This window comes from Hyperoodon ampullatus (assembly GCF_949752795.1).
Source record: "Hyperoodon ampullatus genome assembly, chromosome: X".
Classification (NCBI taxonomy): domain Eukaryota; kingdom Metazoa; phylum Chordata; class Mammalia; order Artiodactyla; family Ziphiidae; genus Hyperoodon; species Hyperoodon ampullatus.
The window spans coordinates 30,226,962-30,253,628 of NC_136913.1; the positions used below are offsets into that span (position 1 = coordinate 30,226,962).

The 26,667-nt window shown below is 34.6% G+C and overlaps 1 protein-coding gene across 3 annotated transcripts in view; it reads right to left on the reverse strand.

The window, feature by feature from the left end:
• Positions 1-26,667, reverse strand: part of DMD (dystrophin) — a gene marked incomplete at both ends in the record, with an annotated part of 2,093,893 nt that overhangs the window by 1,254,893 nt on the left and 812,333 nt on the right. For all 3 annotated transcript variants that reach the window (XM_079728248.1, XM_079728247.1, XM_079728246.1), the window contains 5 exons: positions 276-446; positions 3,373-3,528; positions 9,531-9,704; positions 10,099-10,209; positions 23,063-23,224. In XM_079728248.1, coding sequence (XP_079584374.1) covers positions 276-446; positions 3,373-3,528; positions 9,531-9,704; positions 10,099-10,209; positions 23,063-23,224 — 774 coding nt within the window. The remainder of the gene's footprint in view (positions 1-275; positions 447-3,372; positions 3,529-9,530; positions 9,705-10,098; positions 10,210-23,062; positions 23,225-26,667) is intronic.

The window sequence follows — 26,667 nt, forward strand, 5'->3', positions numbered from 1 at the left end:
TAATGGATGTATATATTTTTATGAATATATTTTTATTCATAACCTACCTAATTCTAAACAAGCTTTGGAGAGACACTTGCTAAAGCTTCCCACTGGCTCTATTGTAATCTTGAAATATACAGTTAAACTACTGATGAATTTTTGAGGAACGGGAGAATGAAGCACAATAATATTTATGAATCTATTATTGTTGTACACTAATAGTTCCTTGAAAAATCATATTGCTGTATGTTTTCATGTATGTTAAAAATAACCTTCAGTGATATAGGTTTTACCTTTCCCCAGGCAACTTCAGAATCCAAATTACTAGGCATTCCTTCAACTGATGATCTCTTTGTCAATTCCATATCTGTAGCTGCCAGCCACTCTGTCAAGGCATTCATTTCCTTTCGCATCTTACGGGACAATTTCAAGCATTTCTCCAACTGTTGCTTTCTTTCTGTTACCTGGAAAGAATGATAATAAAATGTAGTTTGGTTTACTTTTTAAATTCAAGTTTAATTTTAGCTACTTAACTGGAAATTTCATATTTTTGTCATTTTAAAATAATCTTTTTCTTACTTTTTAAAAATATTTTAGAAAAATTCTGAATATTAATAGTGAATAAGAACAGTCTAGGGAAGATGAGATCGTTTCTCCAAAAGATAGTGTCCTGCATCAGGTAGAAAGAAAAGCTATTATTATTTTCTCTAATATAAATAAAAAATAAATTATGGACAAATTTTTAAAATAAATAGAATGATATAAATCAAACTGAAGATATGACACGTTTCTTTTAGAAACCCTTCAGTCATCTGTCAAAGAGATGGGCAAGAACATTTACAAATGAGGCTTGCCCTTGCTGGTAAGGAATCAAAATGGGGAAAGAATACTATTTCTCTCCAAAGGCAAAAATATTTATAAAATATTTAGAATAGCCAATTTTATTGTCATTGCAACTTTAAAGTGTCTCACTTTTGCACAAAAACAACACAAAGAATAGGTCGCTTCCTCCTTAAATATACATTTATTACCCAAAGGGGGCAACAAAATTTGATACCATAACAAAATTTTCACTCTCAATAATAGAGAAATCATGACTTGATCCTGTGTTCCAGTTCTCAGTGTTTAAAACTAAGACCCTCAAAGTCAAACTGTTCCATGTTCTCACACAGAGAAGGAACAAATTTGTGTTTCTCCACCACTTTTCCTGATGTGCCTACATCTTGTGTGAGTTGGTTGGTTGAATAAAAAGTATGGTAAAAAAGTCTATGGGGCTTCCCTGGTGGCGCAGTGGTTGGGAGTCCGCCTGCCAATGCAGGGGACACGGGTTCATGCCCCAGTCTGGGAAGATCCCACGTGCCACGGAGAGGCTGGGCCCGTGGGCCATGGCCGATGAGCCTGCAGTCCAGAGCCTGTGCTCCGCAACGGGAGGGGCCACAGCAGTGAGAGGCCCACATACTGCAAAAAAAAAAAAAAAAAAAAAAAAAAAAAGTCTATGGTAGGGGCTTCCCTGGTGGCGCAGTGGTTGAGAGTCTGCCTGCCGATGCAGGGGACACGGGTTTGTGCCCCGGTCTGGGAAGATCCCACAAGCCACGGAGCGGCTGGGCCCGTGAGCCATGGCCGCTGAGCCTGAGCATCCGGAGCCTGTGCTCCGCAATGGGAGAGGCCACAACAGTGAGAGGCCGTGTACTGCAAAAAAAAAAAAAAAAGTCTATGGTATTTTGTTATGGCAGCCTAAGCTGACTAATACAAAAAAGTAACATATATTGAACTGAGGCAAGTAAAATGATTTAAATTCTGAAGACCATTAAAATAGAAGGGTTTGTATATTTATAAAAAAAGAATAATACATTAACATATCCTCTGTTTCCATAAAACAAAACCACTATTGTTGAAGGTGCTTGGAAGATTTAAATACGAACATTTTTTTCTCAGAAAAGGAATACATGACTTCTACCATTTTATAATATGATATTTGTACATATTCCCTTTATCACTGTTTCTAAATCTTTATTTCAAAAATAAATGCCTGCCCCACATTTTTGCTGTGTTCTGTCATGCTTTTAAAGCTAAGTATGATTTCTTAGTAATCGTTCATTTTGCTTTAATGATATTACTCAGTGCCAAATGGTTAAATAAACATACACTTCCAAATATACATTTTCAGGGATAAATACGTCTTCACATCATTGTAAGAATCATTCACTCCTTAATAATAATCAACTCAGAACACTAATAGTCTTCTAATGTCATTTTTATTGTTTTAAATTCAAAGTGATTTATTCTACATTACTTTATGTTAAATTTACTCTTGCAAAGGCAAAGATTTTGTGCAAATTCTTCAAGGCAAAGAAAAGGCCCAGACAATAATTTATATTTGAAACAGCTAATTCTCTTTCAAAATTTTTTTTTTTTTGCGGTACGCGGGCCTCTCACCCTTGTGGCCTCTCCCGTTGCGGAGCACAGGCTCCGGACGTGCAGGCTCAGCGGCCATGGCTCACGGGCCTAGCCGCTCAGCTGCACATGGGATCTTCCCAGACCGGGGCACGAACCCGTGTCCCCTGAATCGGCAGGCGAACTCTCAACAACTGCGCCACCAGTGAAGCCCCTCAAAACTTTAAATTAGAAGGTTTTTAAAATATAAAAATAAAGACTATCAACTAATATGAATGGTGATTTTCAGATTTTCATTTGAATCTAAAACTCACTTTCAGTGATAAGTAATTTGCAATTTATAGCTTCAAGACATAACCTTCAATATACTTTCAGGGTGCAACATTAGAATTCTGACTCTGCATGGCTACTTCTCAAATATGGGCAACATTTACATTTGTGTCTAAGATGAAGTGACAATTTTCTCATTGATGTTGTTATATTCAATAAAGTTGGGAACCTGAGCCGTAAAAACAGACTCTTTTCTCCCCACTGGTCTCAGTAAAGCTCTTTCTATGTAGAATGTATCAACTCCACTGTACCTAAATATAAGTCCTAAATATAAGTAAGTATATTAGTTTATAAAATTACCAGGCTTTGAGTCATCACAAGTAAATATAGACAATGAAAAGAAGGGGCAAGTTTAGAACAAAGAAACCCTTTTAGAATTATCTGATGGACCAATAAAAATCTCTCTGAGCTGTACATATTTTTTAATGTAGACTGAAAAGAAGACCCTCGCTGATTAATTACTTAAGAACTGCAAATTGGAATTTATCTAGCTCTCTATGTATGTATATATGTACGTATCTATGTATCCATGTATCTATCTATCTGTAGGGAGTAAATGATTTAGCCTTCCTAAGACATTAATTGTGCATAATTACTGACTCTTACTTTACAATATATAAGGAAAGTGGGAAGTAGCCAGTGCTTATGGTTTCAGCATGCACACACCTTTGCTCCCAGCTCATTATAATGCAATTTCAAAGCCGTTACTCTTTCATCAAGCTCTTTAGGGTTTTCCGTCTGCTTCTTCTGTACAATCTGACGTCCAGTTTTGATCACCATTTCCACTTCAGACTTCACTTCACTCAGACTTTTATACAAGTTCTAAGTTAAAACATAAAACAAAACAGAATAATAAGCAATAGTGTCTAGTTCATACTATTATACATAAAAAGAAACGGGTAGAGATCATCTGAAATGCTATTCTATGGTTACAGTTTTAATGGAGTAGCATTTTGCAGCTGTGGTCAATATCTAGCTTTTGCATTTTCTGTTGATTTAACGCTTCTATTTTTAATTATATGTACACATAAAGACATGCATATTGCATAGTTATACTTACCAAAGTAAGGGTACATAACACATATATTTAATTCTTCATTCCAAGTTTATAAAGATCATTTCTAAAAGTTATATGATTTCTATAGGGTTGGTCAAAAGGTTCTTTCAGTTTTTAAAGTAAAAATGAAAGACACATTTTTCATTTTCACCAAGAACTTTATTGAACAACACATTCATTGCTTTGTTCCACTACCTTCTGCCATTTTTCAGGCAGCTTCATAATTCCACCTTCGCAAAATGTCGTATCTTTTTGAGCAAAGAACTGTTCCAGGTGGCTTTTATGGTCTTCCAGGGAATTGAAATGTTTTCTATTAAGAGAATTTTGTAAAGACTGAAATAAATGGAAATCTGAAGGTGCAATGTCTGGTGAATACAGCAGATGAATCAGAACTTCCCAGCCAAGCTGTAACAGTTTTTTCCTGGTCATCAAAGAAACATGCGGTCTTGCGTTATCCTGATGGAAGATTATGCATTTTCTGTTGACTAATTCTGGACTCTTTTTGTCAAGTGCTGCTTTCAGTTGGTCTAATTGGGAGCAGTACTTGATGGAATTAATCATTTGGTTTTCCAGAAAAAGCTCGTAATACAGGACTCCCTTCCAATCCCATCATATACAGAACATCACCTTCTTTGGATGAAGACCGGCCTTTGGCGTGGTTGGTGGTGGTTCATTTCACTTGGCCCACGATCTCTTCCGTTCCACACTGTTGTACAGTATCCACTTTCCATCACCCGTCACAATTTGTTTTCAAAACAGAACGTTTTCATTACATTTAAGTAGAGAATCGCATGTGGAAATACGGTCAAGAAGTATTTTTTCACTTAACTTATGTGGAACCCAAACACCAAAGCAATTCACATAACCAAGCTGGTGCAAATGATGTTCAATGCTTGATTTGGATATTTTGAGTATGTTGGCTATCTCCTGTGTGGTATAACATTGATAGTTCTCAAAAAATGTCTCGATCGCTATCAACATCAACTGGTCTACCCAACCCTGGAGCGTCATCCAGTGAGAAATCTCCAGCACGAAACTTCGCAAACCACGTTTTTTTTTTTTTTAACATCTTTATTGGAGTATAATTGCTTTACAATGGTGTGTTAGTTTCTGCTTTATAACAAAGTGAATCAGTTATACATATACATATATCCCCATATCTCTTCCCTCTTGCATCTCCCTCCCTCCCAACCTCCCTATCCCACCCCTCTAGGTGGTCACAAAGCACCGAGCTGATCTCCCTGTGCTATGCGGTTGCTTCCCACTAGCTATCTATTTCACGTTTGGTAGTGTATATATGTCCATGCCACTCTCTCACTTTGTCCCAGCTTACCCCTTCCCCTCCCCATATTATCCAGTCCATTCTCTAGTAGGTCTGCATCTTTATTCCTGTCTTGCCCCTAGGTCCTTCATGACCAACTTTTTTTTTTTTTTAGATTCCATATATATGTGTTAGCATATGATATTTGCTTTCCTCTTTATGACTTACTTCACTCTGTAGGACAGACTCTAGGTCTATCCACCTCACTACAAATAACTCAATTTCGTTTCTTTTTATGGCTGAGTAATATTCCATTGTATATATGTGCCACATCTTCTTTATCCATTCATCTGTTGATGGACACTTAGGTTGTTTCCATCTCCGGGCTGTCGTGAATAGAGCTGCAATGAACATTTTGGTACATGTCTCTTTTTGAATTATGGTTTTCCCAGGGTATATGCCCAGTAGTGGGATTGCTGGGTCGTATGGTAGTTCTATTTTTAAGGAACCTCCATACTGTTCCCCATAGTGGCTGTATCAATTTACATTCCCACCAACAGTGCAAGAGTGTTCCCTTTTCTCCACATCCACTCCAGCATTTATTGTTTGTAGATTTTTTAATGATGGCCATTCTGACTGGTGTGAGATGATATCTCACTGTAGTTTTGATTTGCATTTCTCTAATGATTAATGATGTTGAGCATTCTTTCATCTGTTTGTTTGCAATATGTATATCTTCTTTGGAGAAATGTCTATTTAGGTCTTCTGCCTATTTTTGGATTGGGTTGTTTGCTCTTTTGATATTGAGCTGCATGAGCTGCTTGTATATTTTGGAGATTAATCCTTTGTCCATTGATTCATTTGCAAATATTTTCTCCCATTCTGAGGGTTGTCTTTTGGTCTTGTTTATGGTTTCCTTTGCTGTGCAAAAGCTTTGAAGTTTCATGAGGTCCCATTTGTTTATTTTTGTTTTTATTTCCATTTCTCTAGGAGGTGGGTCAAAAAGGATCTTGCTGTGATTTATGTCATAGAGTGTTCTGCATATGTTTTCCTCTAAGAGTTTGATAGTTTCTGGCCTTACATTTAGGTCTTTAATCCATTTTGAGCTTATTTTTGTGTATGGTGATAGGGAATGATCTAATCTCATACTTTTACATGTCCCTGTCCAGTTTTCCCAGCACCACTTATTGAAGAGGCTGTCCTTTCTTCACTGTACATTCCTGCCTCCTTTATCAAAGATAAGTTGACCATATGTGCGTGGGTTTATCTCTGGACTTTCTATCCTGTTCCATTGATCTATCTTTCTGTTTTTGTGCCAGTACCACACTGTCTTGATTACTGTAGCTTTGTAGTATAGTCTGAAGTCAGGGAGCCTGGCAAACCACTTTTGACGTGTTTGATCAGCCACAGCACCTTCTCCATACACTGAATAATTTTTTTTTGCGTTTTTACCTTTCTTGAAATAATAAAGCATAAGATGCTGAAAACGTTGCTTTTTTTCTCCCATCTTCAATATTAAAATGGCTACACAAAAATTCACCAATCTTGATGTGTTTTTTTTTAGATGCATGCTGATATGACAGGTGTCACAATACAAGCTAACAAAATTGTTTTGAATGAAGTTAAACACAACTAAGTGCTAGTGGAGCCATCTTACAGTAAAAACCAAACAAACTTTTTGGCCAACCCAACTTTTTAAATGTTACAATTATATAATTCTAGCTGTGAGTTTGGAAAAATTCATTTACTCATTCCCCAGGTATTTGTTGAGTGCCTGCTTATACCAGACAGTATTTGAGTCACTAGAGAATCAGCGGTGGCCAAGGCAGACATGTTCAGTGTTGTTCTCATGGTGCTACATTACAGTCGGGATAAAACATCTAAATTTCCAGACCATAATTTCAATATATATTAAATCATATATAAGGAGGGAGGGTAATTTTAAATGTTAATTAATTATACAAATTTATTTTCTTAATGGGGCTGATTAATTAACTATAGACTGATAGAAAATATTATGTAAAACTCACATGTACATCACAACTATAAAAAACACATATATTGATTCACAGTAGTATACTGCCATAACAAATCCTCATGAAACAAATGTCATAGCTTTTCCTTGTAGTTATTTTACTTGGAAAAATATGTGCATTTGAATGTATGTATTTATGTATGCATGCATACATGTACATATGTATATGTCTATATGTATACATGCATATGTAATAGTTTACTTATACATTGCTGCATTAATTTTTTCAGTGGTGAGTCTGAACAACAAATATTTATTTTATTGGTACTAAGAAATAAAGCTGCTAGTAGGTAATTGCTGTTATTTGGGAGTCAGGAAAGAAATTAGGTTTGTTTTTTTCTTTTCAGTTGAAAATCAGTGTTTAAAACAAAGCATTTTGTAAATGCTAAGCAATTATCCTATTCATTAAGGCTACATACATAAATATTTCCACCTTAATCCCTTCTTTGATGATTGCCTGATGTTATTATTCCTTTATTAATAATTGTGAGTTCTTTCTGAACTTTCCATATGATTTTTTAATTCATTTACTTCTATCTTAGGAATTATAAACATATCTGGGTATTCAGAAACATTTAAATCATTAATTAGCACACTGGGACTGAATTCTTGAATTTTGGAATCAGAGACACTTCCAAATGACTTACTATTTAAATTTTTTTAATGTCAATTATTTACCTTTATGAGGAAAGCTCACTCAAAGTACTAAATAGCCATTTACATCATATCATTCAATAGACAGATAAAATATTTATCATTAAGAAAGGAAAATAGTCTTTATATTTGTTTGTGTTCATGTTTGTAAGACTTTTTTTTTTTTAAGGCCGCGCCATGTAGCATATGGGATCTTAGTTCCCCGACCAGGGATAGAACCCGTGCCCCCTGCATTGGAAGCATGGAGTCTTAACCACTGGACCGCCAGGGAAGTCCCTGTAAGACATTTTTTAACAGAACAAAAATTACTTGAAAGCAAATGCCATGATTATAGTATATGTAAGAGAGCATCTTAAGTAATGAAAAATTACAAAAGTTGTAAAGAAAATATATCCTTATGGAAGAACGACTTGAATTGGTCCTGACATTTAAACCAGAACCAGAACTAGATTGAGTAAATATTTTGATCTGTTTCCTCTGTACTGAGTCAGGGCATAGTAACACCTGGGTGCAGGTAGGGTGTTTTTTGTTTTTGTTTTTTTTCAGTTCATATTTACTAGCAGACAAGTTTTATGAGGTAACATTAGAGACCTGTTCCTAGAAAAGAATGAACCTCTCTCCCTTTGTGAATATACTTAGCTATGATGATAATGTATGTGGGTCATTTTGCTTTCAATTTTTTTTAAACGTAAGAGGAAATATGCTCCCATGTATTCCTAATGTTACTTATCTAATACCAGCTAATATATAAAATGATATTCAAAATTTCTTTTGGGGGTGAGAATATTTATAATAATGATGCCATTGAAATGCAGCCTGTGTTATTAAGCTATGTTACTGAATAAAAATTACTCCATAATTTTTCACAAAGAAAATTTTTGTTTAAAAGAATGATATTTTCCCATTCATAATGATATGACTGAAATGTACCCAAGGGTTTCTTTCTCATTTATGTCATGGAGTAGAAGCAGGAACAATACTTAAACACAAAGTACTAAATAAACTTTTTTCCCATTAATGTTAATAGCACTCAGTGTTTTTATTTTATGTGAATTTCTACCCTGATACTCCATAGTACACACACATTTATAATAATACTTATATTACTCTAGTAGATGCCCTCATAATTCAGCTTTACGTTATCAGAAGAGTCATCTGACTTGGTGAATTTTCAATAAGTGGAACAAAGAACACTGCTCGAAATCCCCGTAGTGAAGATATACACTACAGGCTAATAGTCGGTGCCTCTTTATTCTGTCTTTGTGGTCTGGCAGAATTTCACTGCATATCCAGCCCTGATATTTAATGGAAAGATACTAGGGTTTGGAGTAAGCGTGCCTGGATTGGAATTTTGCTTTTGCCTTTCACTTGCTTGTCTTTAAATTCTCTCATTTAATCTTTGGCCTTGAGAATTAAAGGTGACTTGTGTGGATCACTTAGCTTCCTTGGCACTCATTTCTAGAATTGTTTTTATTACTGCAGATACTGCTGTTGTTGCTGTTTCCAGACTAACATATTTCTTTCCAGGATTTCCATTTAAAAATATTTTCAAAGTTCCATAAGAATTAAACAAAGGCAATTTCCTTTATATTCTGCACAGTCCTTGAAAAATTATAGACTCAAAGAAGACATTTTCAGAAGAGGTATTAAGTGGCTACTACTTCAGTAACAGTTCTTGTCTCTCAATACACCTTTTTTCTTATACCAAATATTGTTCTTATACCAAATATTGTTTTTGTTCTTATAGCAAATATTGTTCCTTATTCCAATAAGGAAAGTCAAGGGGTAGCTGCATATTTGCCATCTGAAATACATACCACACAATGATTTAGCTGTGACTGTACTACTTCCTGTTCAACACTCTTTGTTTCCAATGCAGGCAAGTGCATCTTCACTTCATCTAAAATCATCTTACTTTCCTGTAGACGCTGCTCAAAATTGGCTGGCTTCTGGAATAATCGAAACTTCATGGAAACATCTTGCAATTTTTTCTGTAAAGAAAAAGCACCAATTTAATTTTGCCTTCCAAATAATAACCAGTCATATTCTTGTTAATATATTTTCCTTAATTCTGGAAGATATACAAGAATAAAAATAAAAACAAACTGAAGAAACCCTTTTTTCATTTGCCCAGCACAAAGAATACATGCATTTGGGAGAAGAATTTAGTAATTGTTCTTAATGTGATACTAAATAAACGACAATTTATTAACCTATTTTATCCTTAAAATGTACAATTCAAAATAGTCTGTATCATTTATATATTATTTGTAGTTTTCAACTAATGCCCTTAATTCCAATTTGCTAATAAGCAAGTTATCTAATATAGACTATATTTTAATATCCAACTAAAACAAGCTCCTTAATTAATGGAATAATACATACCTGCGTCACTTCAATTTGGGATAGTACCCTTTGGGCAGCTTCCTTTCCCTGGTAATGTTTCTTCATTTCTTCTAAACTGATCTCATGACTTGTCAAATCAGATTGGATTTTCTGTCGGGAGGACAGCATTATAAGTCAGCATGCTCTGCAAGTTACTGCAAAGAACAACTCACCTTCCAAGAAAATGCAATTTGAAACTCTCTCAAAACATTATTACAATGTAGCCTCTTTCAAAATGACAATAAATTGATTTTTTTACTTATCAAAAGTTATCAAAAATGAAATAACTTATTTATCTCCTATTGGGCTTATTAATAAAAATAAATTATCCTTTTGAATCAGTGATAATGAATAGCTGTTTCAGATATAATTTTCAGTAGGAAGTATCTATTTATATCCAATATGTGAAATTTATATTCTTTTATCTTTGTATTTACACTCAAAGCTGACCAAAGATGTTAGCCTTTATTAAAAAAAAAAGCCAACTATGGCAGCGATAAGGCATAATGAGAAAGTTGAATGTGGACAATATTCCTTAAAAGTGATCTTTACTCAGAAATTCTATGCCATATTTCAGTTAAATTTCAGGGAAGCTATGTATCTAGGAAAGGGAAGCTAAATGTCTCGACTGGCCTTGCATTTTGTCTGATACATACTTAATAGCTTCCTACAGAGACTGTTTTTTAAACTTTAAATTAATATAAAATATTTATATATTTTCTAAAATGAGTAAGGACATTTTTGATCAAGTTGTATTTAAAAGTATGTCTGTATTTGACTTACACACTTCTGAGCCAGTTACAGGAGTGGGTCAAATCGGTAGTGTGCAGAGACAAAAACAATAAATTCATTCATTTCTTTCTACCAGATCCAGCAAAAATTAGCTACTGGTCAAATTATTCTAATTTAAAATTCAGTCATTGTCAGATTATCGTAAATAAGAGAAGAAGAAAATAATTAACTTATACCACAGGGCCTGTAAAATTTCCATGCAAAACAATTTGTATAATGCATGTTAATATAACCTAATTTACACCAATTGGAGTCAATTCTGGCACATATTACTAGAAAATAACATCAGTTTGCTTAGCAGTTACCACAGAGAACTCCAGCCCTGAAATGAGTAATGAGAATTATTCCAAGAAAATGGGTTAAGTGGTGAAGGAGTTTTTCAGAATACAAGGTTATAAATGTACAGATATACCTTAATATTATTCCTTAGCATACTGATCCTAATAATTATAAAGGCAAAGTAATTACAAATTATTTAAGTGATTAGAATTCTGGTTTAAAATAAAGAAGAGCAAAGACTCAAGCAAATCCATATATATATATATATATATATATTTTACTATATATAGTATCTTCAGTGGTTGAACTACAACATTGCATAAGAAATAGTGGTATGTACCTATTCTCCAGGAACCATAGAATTTGGGGGTTAGGGATCCATGTTAGTGCATAGCATTGTTCATACACCTAGAAATACTAAGGAGTCTGATAAAAATTTAATGGGAGTATACACAGTAGAGTAATACTTACAGGAGAGTTAATAGATGTCATAGGAGACGTGATGTTAAAGTAGACTATGAATAATGTAAGCATTGCTGGGGGCATCAGATGCTTTAGGAGGTTTATGGTCTTAACTTCTCAGGTGGAAAAGTCTCACCCCCTCAAAATGGTGGGCCAATAACAGCCATGTCTCTGTCACATAACTCTGGCCACCTCCAAGTCATGGAAAATTAGAACATGAAGAATGCTTGTGCCCAATTAGGTCCATCAGACTCTCTCTCGGAACTGACAGGAGAAAGTCTGGTCAAGCTCTGTGGGTGCTTCGAACTGTGTCACGTATGAGACTGTGCTTATGAAGTCCCTAGTTTGCACTGTCAGTTTAGGAAGAGCAAAGGTCCATAACCAGAGAGAGAAGTAAGAAAGAGATAGTAGGAACAAAAATACTGATGGCTTTCAATCATAGGCTGAAGTAGATAGCATCTGCCAAAGATGGCTGCAACAACAGTGTCCGTACCACATACTCCTCTTACCATTCCCCCACTAAGAGGCAGAGTTTATTTCTTCACCTCTTTAAATCTAGGTCAGCCTTATGATTGCCTTGACCAGTAAAACAGAGCAAAAGTAATGCTCTGCCATTTATGGGAAAAGCCCTTAACTGGCCTAGTGGCTTCCACTTCTGCCTTTTTGGAACACTCACTCTTAGGATGCCCCCTCTTGGAACTCATCTGACATGCTACGAAAAGCCTAAGCCACATAGAGAAGCTGTGGAGAAGTGTTTCAGTGAATAGTCCCAAGTGAGCTTTCAGCTCACAGTGAGCATCAACTGCTAGACATGAGGGAACCATCTTGGGCATCCAGCCTACTTGAGTTTATAAGTCACTGTAGTACCAGCCAACAAATGCCCGCAATCACATGAGAGACCCCAAGAGAAACCATCCAGCTGAGCCTTCTCAATCCACAACACCATTAAGAGAACATGATAATTTGCTGTTACAAGTGACCAAAACACAGGTTCTAGTCTCTTCCTGAGTAAAAACGTTATTCTTGCCCTTGTTTTCCATGAGACATTCCTGTGCCCTTATGACCAGCTCCCTTCCCTCATTTTTGTTTTGGCTTTAGTTAATTCATTTTTGTTACTTGTACCTAAGTGTCCTAAAGAGTACACTGGATATGCAAGGAGATGAGAGTTTTAAAAACAGAAGCATTCTTGAATGAGGGAAAACAAGGTGTGGACAAGGCACTGAACCACATGAAGAGTTTGGGAGAAGTGAAATAATTCATAGAGAATTAATGCACATTCTCAGAAATATAACTAGAAACGTAGGTTGGAATGAGGTATTAAATAACCTCATGGCCTAAATGAAAAGTGTCCAGTTTTTTTTTAATATGAAGATAAAGTTTAAAGTTTAAAAGTGATCAGAATCACAGATAATGGTTTTACTGCTAATACTTAATCTAACTATTAAGGCAATTCATAATGAGAGAATTCTTCTATAAACTCAGTAATACTTTGATATGAATTTGTATTTTATTAATCATCATATATAGCTACATATGTGTGTGCATTTTTTTTAAAAAGAAGCAGCATCACTTGTACAAACAGTATTTATTTTAGTGCACTCAAACATTACAGGGAAATAGAAAGGGAGGGTCAGGAGAGAACCATGGAGAACAGAAAAATTTAGGGATGGGAGAAGAAGGGAAACACCAAAGAAAGATAAGGAAACGTCTAAGAGAAGAAGAGGAACAACCAGGAAAGAGAGAGGGTGCCACTGAAACCAAGTGCTGTGAGAGCTTTAAGAATGAGGGAGAGGTCGACAATGTCAGTTTTGAGACAGATCAAATGAGATAAGTACTAATAAGGACATATTAGCTGTTCAATGAGCACTGTAGCTAGGACAGAATCCGTAGACGGTAAGAGCAGAAATCAGGTTTTCAAGGGCTGAAGACTGATTAAGGACAAGGAAATACCCTTATAAAACAGTTTAAATCATTTTTGAAGACTTTTGTCTCCCCACATAATGAAATGTGGGTCACTGAGAACTGAACACGTATTAAGGCCATATGAAAGAAGCCAATGGACGAAGCATTTTTTTTAAAGCATATATGAAGATAATTGATTAGAAAAACCTTGGAGGAAATGAGAGGAAATGGAGTGAAGGGCAAAGATCAATAATCAGTGGAAAATATTGACAGGTAGAGAGGTGCCACTCTTTCAGAAGCCAAAGGTAATACATAAAGATTTTGGATGTGGAGAAGCAGAAAGTGTAATGCTTCCTACTTGATGCTCTCTGGGAATCAGAATAGTGTTAAGAGAAATCTGGATTTAAATCTCAGGGCTCTGACTTGCCACCTGGGCAAAGCACCAAACTTTTTTGAGCCTCAGTTTTCTCATTTCTAAACTGACGGTGATAATGACAAGCCAGCAATGAAGCATTATCATAATTTGTAGGCAGAGTATCTGGGAAAATTCTCATGTCTGCAGCAGACAACTATATTGGTTTTGGTAAAAAGATTAGAGGTGATAGTATATGTAAAAATACCTGCTCAAGCTGTCTGCACAAATATCTACTCATAAATTGTCAGTGTCATTATATATCATTTGTCTATAAGCATGAGCCCCTTGATATCTGCTGAGGATGAGAGAGAAGAGGATTGAGGAGGAATCAAAATGAAAGTGATGAAAGTTGAATAGCCATTACAGAAACTGGGAAAGGAAAATGATGAGTGAAAAATTAAAAAGATATTCAGAGAGAGCAGAGGGCCCAAATTATATACCTGTAACAGTATCTGTCCACATGTTTTTGACTAATTCATCCATTTGGCACTCAAGGTATATATAGTAGAGGAAAAAATGAAATATACACCTAATTCCCTTAGCCTTTTATACTAGAGGGGTGAGAGAAGAGCACTGAAAGAAATAATCATTATTATCATCATCACCAAAGTGGACATCTGTGTGACCTTATGCCCCAACAGTTCACATATATTCATTTAATTATCTAATCAAACTAAGGTAAGTATTTACCATCCTAAATTATAATTACAAATGAGATGAGAAATGTTGACTTGTCCAAGGTAAAGTTAGGAAGTAGCAAATTCAATGCCCTTTAAACAACTATACTGTCTCTTAAATTATGATTTAAAAACAAAAATATCCTCCAATTGGACATTTATCAGAAAAAAAACAGACATCTAATCTTATTTGCATACTAGTAATACTTAGCTTATCCATTCAATTCAAGAAGGAGATTCTGCATCTACCACCTTATTCCACACAGTGAGAACAAACCATTGACCCTATTCTTAAAGAATATCTGTTCTAGGGAAACGGAACATAGAGATACAAGTAAATTACAAAGCAGAAATATGTGCAATATAATGTAAAAAATCATGCTATGCCATACAAGAGAAGAGAAATATTTATTTCTACTATAGAATCTGGTAAAAGTTTAAGAAATTGGCATAATTTAAGTTCCATATGGCTGATAAGGGGGTTTTAGAGGGGTAGATAAGATAATAAGAAAATGGGAATTCATTCCAGGTTGTAGGAACCACGCTAGAAAAGACTGAGTTTGGAGTGTGCAGAGTGTGAATACTTAGTTTCACGGAAGTAGAACTGGATTTGGGTAGAGTAAAACTTACTATCTAGAGGAGGAATTAATGAAAAGCTACTGAACCTTAAGTTTCAGGGCTGGTCACTTGCAGAAAGAATTCTTCTATAACAGTATTTAATTTTCTATTTGTAATTTGTATAGTTTTTTTTTTCCTTAAAGATTGCCCCCTCAGAGCTGCCTGCAGTAGCATAGCATTACAAAAGAAAACCAAAATAACTTAGGTGATCATTGAAACACAGGTCTTCTGATGATTAAGTCCACATTTTTCCAGATGAGCCATACTGTTGTCATGACTTATAAACAATAGGAACAACAATAACTTACAAAAACACACGACCAAAAACTTAACTTTTATCTGTCACAAGGGGATGTGAAGGACCATGTTAACACGTGAAAGGAAAGTCTGGCAATTTGGAAGTTTCAATGCAAAGAATTACATGGACTTTGAAATGTTCATATTTATATCAAGCAGTTACATAGACTGTTGAGAGGATGAATTTCTATACTCTCAGAAAGGTCACCACTACTAAAATCATTAAAACTAAAAAAAATGATGGTTGAACATCATATAAAACTGAGATTTTATCATAATTTATAGGCAGCATTTCTAGAAAAATTCTCATATCTGTAGTATGATTCCAATAGGATTAGAGATCAAAATTTCCTTATAAATTGAGTATATTATGTATGAAAAGAGCACAGGGGCTAAATATATTTTGTAAATTAAGGATAATCATGTGTCCGTGCTACAGAACTTCTCAGATATTTTATATATTAATATGCATTAATATCCAAGAGGGATACAGTTCTTTGCTCAAATTATCCTTTTGCTTTTCTTTGGCAGAGTATATCACACAAGTAGATTTGGGAAGAACTATCTCATGTATTTAATGTATATATTTAGTGATAACAATTCAATTCATTATTAAGATAAGATAAAAATGGACATCTATTTCCAATTGATTCTACTTTGGGAAGGCTGTATAACATGCATCACACTTATACTTTAGCTAGCACCTTTAAAAATTGATTCCACAATTCTTACTTTCAACTGATAATTCATTTTTAGTTTGTACTTAGGATATATTTTACCACCTACTTTATTTAATGTCATCAGATTATCATTCTGGCACTACATAATTTAAAAATCCTTATCACTTTAGGGCAGGCTTATTGTGAAATAGATAAGTGATTTGTTTAAATAACAGTATTATGGAAAATTATAGGCAAAATGGACAATCTCCCATTTACAAATTCCTCTTAAAAAAGATGAATATTACATCGTCTTTCCTGATACTATAATCAGACAATGAAAAAAATAACATTTAAAAAACTTTTTTAATGTAGAAGAAAACACTGGGATTGGAAGATTTCATCCAAAGGATAATGATTTACATAGTTGGCTACCGGATTTCTAATGTCTGCTAAAGATCTAAAGACTGTACTATTTGAGTTCTATATTCACCTAAAATATACATCTACCAGCATATGGATGATAAGTGTTTGAAGAAAACAAACAACTGATCTTGTGAAACTGTCAGCTTCATATAAAATCAGTAATTTGTAAAAGAAACAAAATGAAAGGAAGTAGCAAATGAGTGCTGCTGATTTAGAATACCCACGTATGCTCTAAAAGGAGTTCTCAATCCAATACTTCTCAGGATCACTAGATGTTTTTCATAAAAGTGAAATAATATAAAGCTAATTATATCGTCATGCCCTTACCAAAAAAAGACATTTGACAATATAGTAATTATGTTCATAACTAGCACTATATATTGAAAGTAGGAAACAACAGTGGAAATGAATATAACCATTTTTTCCATTAGAGATGGTAAAGGGCAAATTAGAAAACTAAAAATCAATCAAACATTAATGACATTTCCAATATAGCATTTTACAATTAACTGAGCAGAGAGCAGGGCTTTTTATCATGATTTACCTCATCAGACCATTCTCATATATCAAATTAATGACAGAAAATGGCAAGGAAAATTAAGCTGTAACTGTCTAAAGTATTTAATGGAAAAAAGGAAACTTTGTATCAAATAATTATTGAAGCTTTTCTCACATCAAATAAAGAAAATGACTCCAAAGAAAATAACTAAAATATTTCAGAAAGAAAAATATTAGATGTCAGGTTAAGAATACGAATGGAGAAATTTAACACTGTTAGACGAGTAATTTTTAAACAGACAGTAATTTTGATATTGCATCCTCAAGAAGGGGAAATGGCCACATACAACACATATTCTAAAATTAAAAGAAGAAAATGTACTCGAGGATCTTGGATACTTTGTACTTTTAAAACACGTGGAGGGGCTTCCCTGGTGGCGCAGTGGTTGAGAATCTGCCTGCTAATGCAGGGGACACAGGTTCGAGCCCTGGTCTGGGGGGATCCCACATGCCGCGGAGCAACTAGGCCTGTGAGCCACACCTACTGAGCCTGCGCACCTGGAGCCTGTGCTCCACAACAAGAGAGGCCGTGATAGTGAGAGGCCCGTGCACCGCAATGAAGAGTGGCCCCCGCTTGCCACAACTAGAGAAAGTCCTCGCACAGAAACGAAGACCCAACACAGCAAAAATAAATAAATTAATTAATAAACTCCTACACCCAACATCTTAAAAAAAAATGTGGAACATGAAAAAAATATAACCTTTCACATCTTCTGCAACTCTTGCTTGTGATTATTTCCCACACTATTAAACAGGTCAAAATCACAATAATAGTCATTCTATATTAGGGAGTAATCAGTTCTATATAGTAATACACAGAGGCAGCGTTTCAGTGTTAGAACAGATTTAAAATTCATTGCATTGTGTTTACCATTATATCTATATTGCTGGGTAAAAAGAAAGGAAAGTAATTGTTATGGTTATGTGGAGTTTAACATCGGAGCCCAAATATCTATAATAGCTCTCCATTTTCTTGTTCTGTGATTAAATTATTTCATTATTATATAAATCCAGAATGAATTTCCCTATGCAAGTTTATACTGTCTAATTCATAAATCAGTGAGGTAGGCTGTAAAGTTAGACTGTTTTGAGTCGTTTGGCAATCTAATGTGCCTATTTCCACTATAAAAGTCTTTTTTATTCCATAATGAAATCATAAACTTAATCTGATAGACCAAAATCTGCATTTAGGTCTTTATTTTTTAAGCACTGATTTTGAGAGTTTGGAATGTTTACATTTAAATATGGCCGAATATATTTAAAGTGAGTTAGAAGATTTAGCTTAAATAAATACAGGAAGACCTCAGTTATGAATTATTTTGATGCGCAGCTAATGCAATCATCTTAAATTAACAGCTTTCTTTAGTAAAAAGAAGATCCCTCTTTTCTGTTTATTGATACTCATTTCTCTTTACTGATATTCACTGGGATGGAAAGAGAGATGGAAGGAAGAAATCTGGTCTGTAGTGAACCTGAAATACCCAAAAGTCCTAGCTTGATAAGCAAAATACAGGAGCACTTTTCTATGATGATTATGAGATCCTCTCCTTTGATGGTAATTTGTTTGTTTCCTAAATTGTTCTTTTTTTCCCCCTCTACTCATGAACATAAATCTACTATGTGGGATATGAGGCTGCAAAAGATGGGATCAGGAACCTGCCAGACAAAAGAAATAGAACAATTTAGCTATTACAATCACTGTTAAGCAACCCCACTGCTTCTAGTGGTAATATGAGTAATGGGGTCATACTCTCCTCTATAAAATGTGCATCATCAACACATAATGATGTGGAGCATTTCAACAGGTACCCATGTTAGACTGTTCTTACATATTGGAGATTCAAAATATGAGATTACTGGAAAAGGAAAAAAAATTACAGATTGAAGTATCTGTGTAATCTTAAGAATTACAGACATTTGTGTGGCTATTTAGACACAGTTATCACGGCTCCTACAATGATTTAGAGATACATACAAGGTAACTGGCGCATTAACATATGTGGAATTGGGGGAAAAAAAGAAGAAAATAAGAAAACTAAGCCAAGTTCATCTTCAAACATCCATACTGAAAATTCTACTTGTCTAAATTAATTCATTCATGTAGGAGTTCTCAGCTATTTTCTACTTTCTACTTTCACTCATTTCCCATAAGAGTAAGCAAACAATCAATATAGGAAAGTCACCAAAGTCTGACTTCCACCCCAACTCCCTCCCATTGAGATCTTGTCACAGCCATAGGTGAGAATGTCAAACAGTGGTGAGAAGTGTGACGTGAAAAAAAGAAAAAAAGAGACTGCAGCTACTCAGCCATTACTAGTAATGAACTATCGAAAGTTCTCAACCTTAGCTACATATTAGAATAACTCAGGGTGGGGAGGAGTTCTGAAAAATTCTGATGACTGAGCCCACCTAGAGATTCTGACTTGATTGGCCTGGGGTGCAAAGCTGGGTACTTGGAATTTTGCTTCCAGACCTTAGGTGATAAAACTAAATCTCTGTGTTTCACAGTGTTCTTTAGGAAAATTAAATAGAGTAAACAACTCTATTCATGCCGTGTGCTTTTCCACAGTTATCAATTTGATGATTTTATTCTGTAAAGTTGTTTCAAAGAAACACTCATAGGGTTTTTTATATTTAGTCATACTATTTTTGAAATATGTCTTAAATTTCTGATTTGTATATCTAGAAGATAAAATTTCTATATCTAGAAGAGCTTTCTCTATTTGCTTTATTCTATTTGAATCAATAAGATGTCATCTTAATTTTGTACTTTAATAAAAACCTCTCTTTAAATATGCTGGCATTTTGATGCTGTAGTCATATGATTTAAGAATTTGGTTTGGTTAAGAATTATTTTTTTGAAATAAAATACTCGAGTCAGTGTATGCTCTGATATTCTAGCAGTATGTAGTTTTATTGTCTAAAAGGTTAAACTTTATTCTGTAAGTTCATGACACTAAATAAAAAAGTAAAATATGTTTAATCTGATTTAGAATCCGAAGGCCCAATTTGCTCATTATGACAGATCAATGAACATGCAGAGGCAGTGGGAAGCTCATTGCTGCCCTATAGTCGTAAATGCAAATAGAATGCAAGGAAGTGCCTTGCTCTACATCTACTTTTACATATAATAAGAGTATACCTGTCAAAATGTTTTACACATTGCACACATTTCCTTAATACTGAAATCTGTTTATACCTGAGAATCTCAAACTATCTTGAAAGGCAGAAAAAGGGAGATTCTTTTTAACAGATTTAAATTTAGTAGTAAAACTACCAGTGCACCACACGGTGGAGTCAAACATCCACAAATCTATGTGGCCAATATGTGACAGGAAATCTGAGCACAGATTTAAGATGGCCAAATATGGTAATGCCATTCACTTTGTCCTGCTTCTGGGTGATGTATTAAAACAAGTACTCAATTTCTGAAAAGGGAAAGCTAAGCCCATTAATCTTTTAATTAGCAATGAACTCTTCTGCAAATTTACAGAAACACATTGGGTATAAATTTTCATTTATACATAGGCTTAAATTTACCCCCCTTATATATACTTAGAAAAACGTCCTTTGGTGGTATTCTTAGTAGGTTCTTTGTCTGACACACTGTGCTTAAGTGCTTACTTCACAGACAACCCCTTTATCCTCTACTTGTTTCTTCCAAAGGAGATTCAAATTGAGCTTCAGGAAAGCCAGTCCTTGAAGTAAATCTGAGTACTTGATAACTCTGTTCTAGAAAACAATTCACTTTGCTGTCATCTTAAAATAAAATCTTGGAGAAGAATGTTTCAATAGCTTTCAGGTGGCTTGCATTTTCCAATATTATATATTACCATTTGGGGAATTCAAAGTCAGGAATCATCTTGAAAATGCAGGTGCAACCAGAAATGTAGGGAAAATGGATTTGAGCTTGTTAGTACACTAAAATCTCTTTTTTCAAGTAGATTTGAAATTTCTTAATCTACTTGTGTGCTGTTATCTGCATGTATTTTGAACTGCTATTAATAATATTTTTAATATAGTTTTTATTTGGGATACCAAACAAAAATCTTTATATAATGTTATTAAAAACTAGTATGTTATATTCATGTTTATGGAATCATGTATTTATATCTAAATAAAAAAACACTCAGGGTCATCAACCTTTTAAACTAAACAATATTTTTTTTCCTAAAAGTTCCCATTTTTTCCTAAGACATTAAGAACTTCTGCCAATCTCAAATTTGCTACTCATAGTTTCATTCTACCAGCTTGAAAAAGTAACTCTATATATTTTACTGTACAAATAACTGAGTTTAATATTTATACTGTTCAAATTTTTCCTTAATTACATTCAGCAAGTTATGAGCAGTCTTTAATCAAACATTCCTCCAAATTCATTTCACTAAATTTAAAAAAATAAGCGGTTCTACTCTGCCTTTAGTTTATAATCATGTCGTTCTCAATTCAGTAAATATTTCCCATTCCTACCATGCATTTTTCTAAAGCCTACCTAAAAAACTTTGTATGTGACTCAAATCGGAACAGTCTTCAAAATAGATAATGCTAGAGAACTTGACTACGCTATGTTAGTTTGAAGAAATGTGTATACCGGGGAGGTTACATACTGCCCTGGTGAAAAGACTATCATGAGGATTTTATCATCAAAAACTTCCCCAAACTTCACTTTCTTCACCTCCTATGACAATGGTCAATGAGGAACCCCATCACTCTAGACTTTTGCAGCCTATCAAAGCTATCTGTACTCTGCCCTATATTCTCAAGGACGTTCTTGGTCAAACTTAAGACAATATGGAAAACTAACCCATGCTATTGTGTACACTGATGCTTTGGGCACCAATTTAACTGTGATTCACTGCACTGTAAAGGCACAATAACCATAACTTATAAATTCAGTATTTTACCCCCAAATTTATTGTGAAGTGAAAACATTCAGGTATCTCCACCAATTAGTGGGGAGAGGGCCTTGGGGATGGACAGATAACCTTCTAATACTCCTCTCATTATATTGTATCGGTCTGAGTTATCCTTGAGTATTGGGTTCATACTATGTACATAAGATGTGAAAAGTAGCTATTTATAGTTACTATAGATATAGTAGCTATCTGATAGTACCTTACTATCAGAAAATCCTAAAGACATTTAAATAAATAATTCTTATGATATTTTACATACATGTAAATGTTATTTAAAAATAGAAATACAGCATTACTTCCCAAGGTGAAAGTTAATTTAGATATAGACTAAATTTACTTGGTATAAAGTTGACTTAGATTTATTTTCATTCCTATTTTAACTCTCATTCTAGAAAAATTAGTTTAACACATTTCATAATTCAGATTGAATAGTGTTGAATGTATAGGTATGTGAGTAAATATGAGTATAGACATATTAGTATTTGTAATAAAATGCAAATTTATATCTCTAATTTCTTGTTATTAACTACTTGCAACACATTAAATGTAGAATATAGGTCATATGAATTCTAATTCCAAGATAAAGGTGAGTTGATAATAAAATATTTGATGCTGCATTTTTAATACTACCACCAAAAATATTTTCTTTACAATTGACATTCCTAGGGTTTCCCTCTAGCTCAAGTATAGTTTGAAAATATTGATAAACAGCAGACTTCAGTGTGATACTGCCCTGGTCTTTTAAGTGTCTCTATTTCAAATTCCTCCATTATGTACATTCAAAAATAAATCTTAGAGTACTAATATAGAGATCTTTTCTCCCCTTACCTCCAAATAGTCCAATCAGTTGATCAAATAACCCTTTGTACAACTAGATGAATAAATTTTAAGTTAGAAAGTTACTAATGTCTTGTTCAGATAATAAAAACAAAAGAAAAGAAGCTCATTCCAGGTTCTACTTGCCTGGGCTTCCTGAGGCATTTGAGCTGCGTCCACTTTGTCAGCAATATAAGCTGCCAACTGCTTGTCAATGGATGAGAGGGACTCCTGAATTAAGTGTAAGGATTTTTCAATCTCCTGGGCAGACTGGATACTCTGTTCAAGCAACTTTTGCCTCCTCACGGCCTAAACAAAGAAGAAACAGGAATGAATCAGTTCAATATTTACTGGTGATAGTTTTTCTGCAATCCTTCTGCAAAGCAAATGAAGATTCTAGATTCTACCCCCATCACCTTTTTATAAGATAGATTTCGCAGCTTCCTGCCACTCATTCAGCTCTACTTATAAAAATGAAAATCAGAATAAGAAAAAAGAGTTAGCACACAGAACTGCAGGATCAGGAATCTCTGCAGGACAAAAGCACAGTATTATGTACATCAAGGAAAGAGGCTGGGAAAAACATTAGTGAAATCATCTCCGTCATTGCAATCTGTTGTTCTCAGGCCGAATGTTCCTCCTGATCTCATTATATAGTTCAAGAGATTTGGTTTACTTAGAATAGGGTCATCGTCATCACAATCCAATTCAAGATAGATAATCCACTTCTACCAGAGACACATATACAATCTGTTCAGAATCAGCTCCTTTTCAAAAACAGAATTTTACATAACCATTTGGTTAAGGATTTATTTTAAATACTATTTCAACCAGTTATGCATAGTCTTTTTTTTGCTTCTACTTTCTTTCACAATTTGGATTATGGAAATTGCTTGTACAATTGGATTTGTGTTACTGCTGAAGTAGAACAAATAATAAGTAACCTTAATATAGATGCAATTAATCTTGATTGTTACTATAAGCATGATTAGGATAATTTAACACTTTTTAAGTATAAATAGCATGCTAAACAGACTGCAGAGTCTCCCTTCAAGGATCTGTTCACCTTTAAAAGAATAGTTGTAAAAGGAATGGGACAGACAACTTATTGAGAATTCCTTAAGTTATACATCATAATCAAGGATTTTTCCTCATTATACAATGTGTAGGCATGATTATCTGGTACAAAAGAACTATCCTTCCCACAGACCATGATTAGGGTTTTGAAAAGAATCCTGCCTTTTATATTATATAAAGAATATTAGATGTTATATGAAGAACATAAATGTTGGCTCTTAAGTTTAAAAGATCGTGGAGATGTCAATGTCCTTTAATGAAGCCAACTTGGAACACAGCGTTACTCAAGTGAGAACAAGGCTAAAAGCATCTGGACCAAAGGAAACGGAGCTGGAAGACCTACGATGCTGCAGGAGCAAGGAAGGTATTCTCAGTATTTCTACCTACACCATAAACCTTCAGGATTCTGTCCTAGGCTTTTCTTTCATCTCATTCTATCCATACCCTTAGCTACAATTACACTTCATATGCTCACAACTCTCAACTCTGCATCTCCAGTCAGATTTCCCCCTTTGATCTCTACACTTGCATATATATTGTCGTACTTGACAATTCCATTTGGGTGTCCCACAGCCATCAAAACAACAACAGAACCAAATATGGACCCACTGTCCCACCTCCTCAACTTGCTTTTTCTCTTTCTCTGTATCTTTTTCCCTATCTCAGTGATTTACAATTATGGCCTTTATTAGCCATAATTTTGGATATTTCCTCTTCTTCTATCATATCCTTCACCATTCTGCAATTAATGAGTCCATCGATCACCAATCCTTTCTTCTACCTCCTAATATTTCTTGATTCCATCCTTTTCTCCCTCTCCCCACCACCACCATTACCCTACTTGAGGTCATTAGCATCTCTTGCCTCAAACATGGTACAGGACTCTTGGCTGGAATCCTGCCCTGCCACTACTCATCTACAAAGAAAGTACAGTATGTTCTTCCTAAAATAACATAATAATTATCTGCTTTAATCTTCTAGTGATTCCTTATTTTCCTTAGGATAAAAGCCGTACTCAATATGGCTCTAGGTCCTTTCACAGTCCCTGTTGTGTCTTCTACTACTTGCTGGCACTATAGAGAAATTTATTTTTCATTTCCCAGCATACATTATGTTCCTCTTTACACTTGGTGTTAAACATGCTGTTCCCTTTTCCTAGAACAATCCCATGCCCAACTTCCTTTTATTGGCTAATTTACATTTATCCTTTGAGTCTTACCTTGGAAATGTGGACATCTCCCTCTCCAGGTGGCTGTCCCTGAAACCTGGTGTTCTCTCTTGCCCTTTTATTTCTGTCTCAGTATGTATCACACCATATTGTAATTTCCAATTGCCTAACTATGTGCCAGGCATCAGGGTGCTCTCAGGTTTTCTTTTCAAATTACTCAATAGATTCAGGCCTAACATTGAAAAATTGACCCTTGGCCCTAAGGCAAAAAAGGGATTCTTTTTAGTGGGCTGGGATTTTGAGAGACATTTGACTTCTCCGAAGTCTGGAGTGGGGATTTTCTCAAAAATTATAGATTTTTGCCTGTTCTGTTTCAATTTACAAAGAAAACTTCAGGCTCTTAGTTGAGAAAAATTACCTAGGAGTTTTAAAAATGCTATTCATTAGTATTTCTAGGAAATAAAGAAAGAAGAACAGATTTCAGATGACTGATTTTACAAAAATATAATATGGTTTATGATCATCTTTTAGTACATGATACACTTATTTATTTTACTTATCTTTTTGTTTATAAGTATGTGTCAATGAGAGCTGGATATGTCAAATGTTTTGATTTCCAGCATTGTTCTGTTTTCTTTTCCCTAAGTAGTGAAACATTTTAGCCAATGTTAAAATTAAACCTCATTTCTTTGAGTGATTTTTGTAGTAGATGAACTAAAAAAACAAAAACAAAAGCAAAAAAACCCGATGTCCCAAATTCTGATGCATATAAAGGAAAACAACTATACATCCTTGAAATTTCTGCTTGGGGGACACCATTAATTGCCACTTTGAATGCTGCTACCTTGCCCAAGGTAAAACAATAAGGATTAACTATTTTCTCATGGACAGTGGCTGGAGGTGGAAGTCCTATAAGAGATGTGCTAAAACCAAATCCAACTCCCCTGGCTCTTCAGGAACAAACATGGAGATCCAAGAGAGGCCACTAATCTGCATTATTTACAGCCACACTGCACTGCACAGACTGTCCTGATCCAGAAGTTCTATTATCTGGAATTTGAAGTTCAATGGGCCAGGCACTTAATGCAACTATTTCCTTTCAGTTTTTCTTTGTCATCCAAGAGGAGGTTGTAATTTGTTCAAGTACCAAGTAATAAGAATACTCAATTTGTGCCATTTACAGCAACATGGATGTACCCAGAGATTATCATACTCAGTGAAGTAAACCAGAAAGAGAAAGACAAATAACACATGATATCACTTATATGTGGAATCTAAATATGACACAGATGAACTTATTTATGAAACAGAAACAGAATCACAGACATAGAAAACAAACTTTTGGTAACCAAAGGGGAAAAGTGGGGGAAGGGATAAATTAGGAGCTTGGGATTAGCAGATATGAACTACTATATGTAAAATAGATAAACAACAAGGTCCTACTGTATAGCACAGGGAACTATATTCAATAACCTGTGATAAACCATAATGGAAAAGAATATATGTA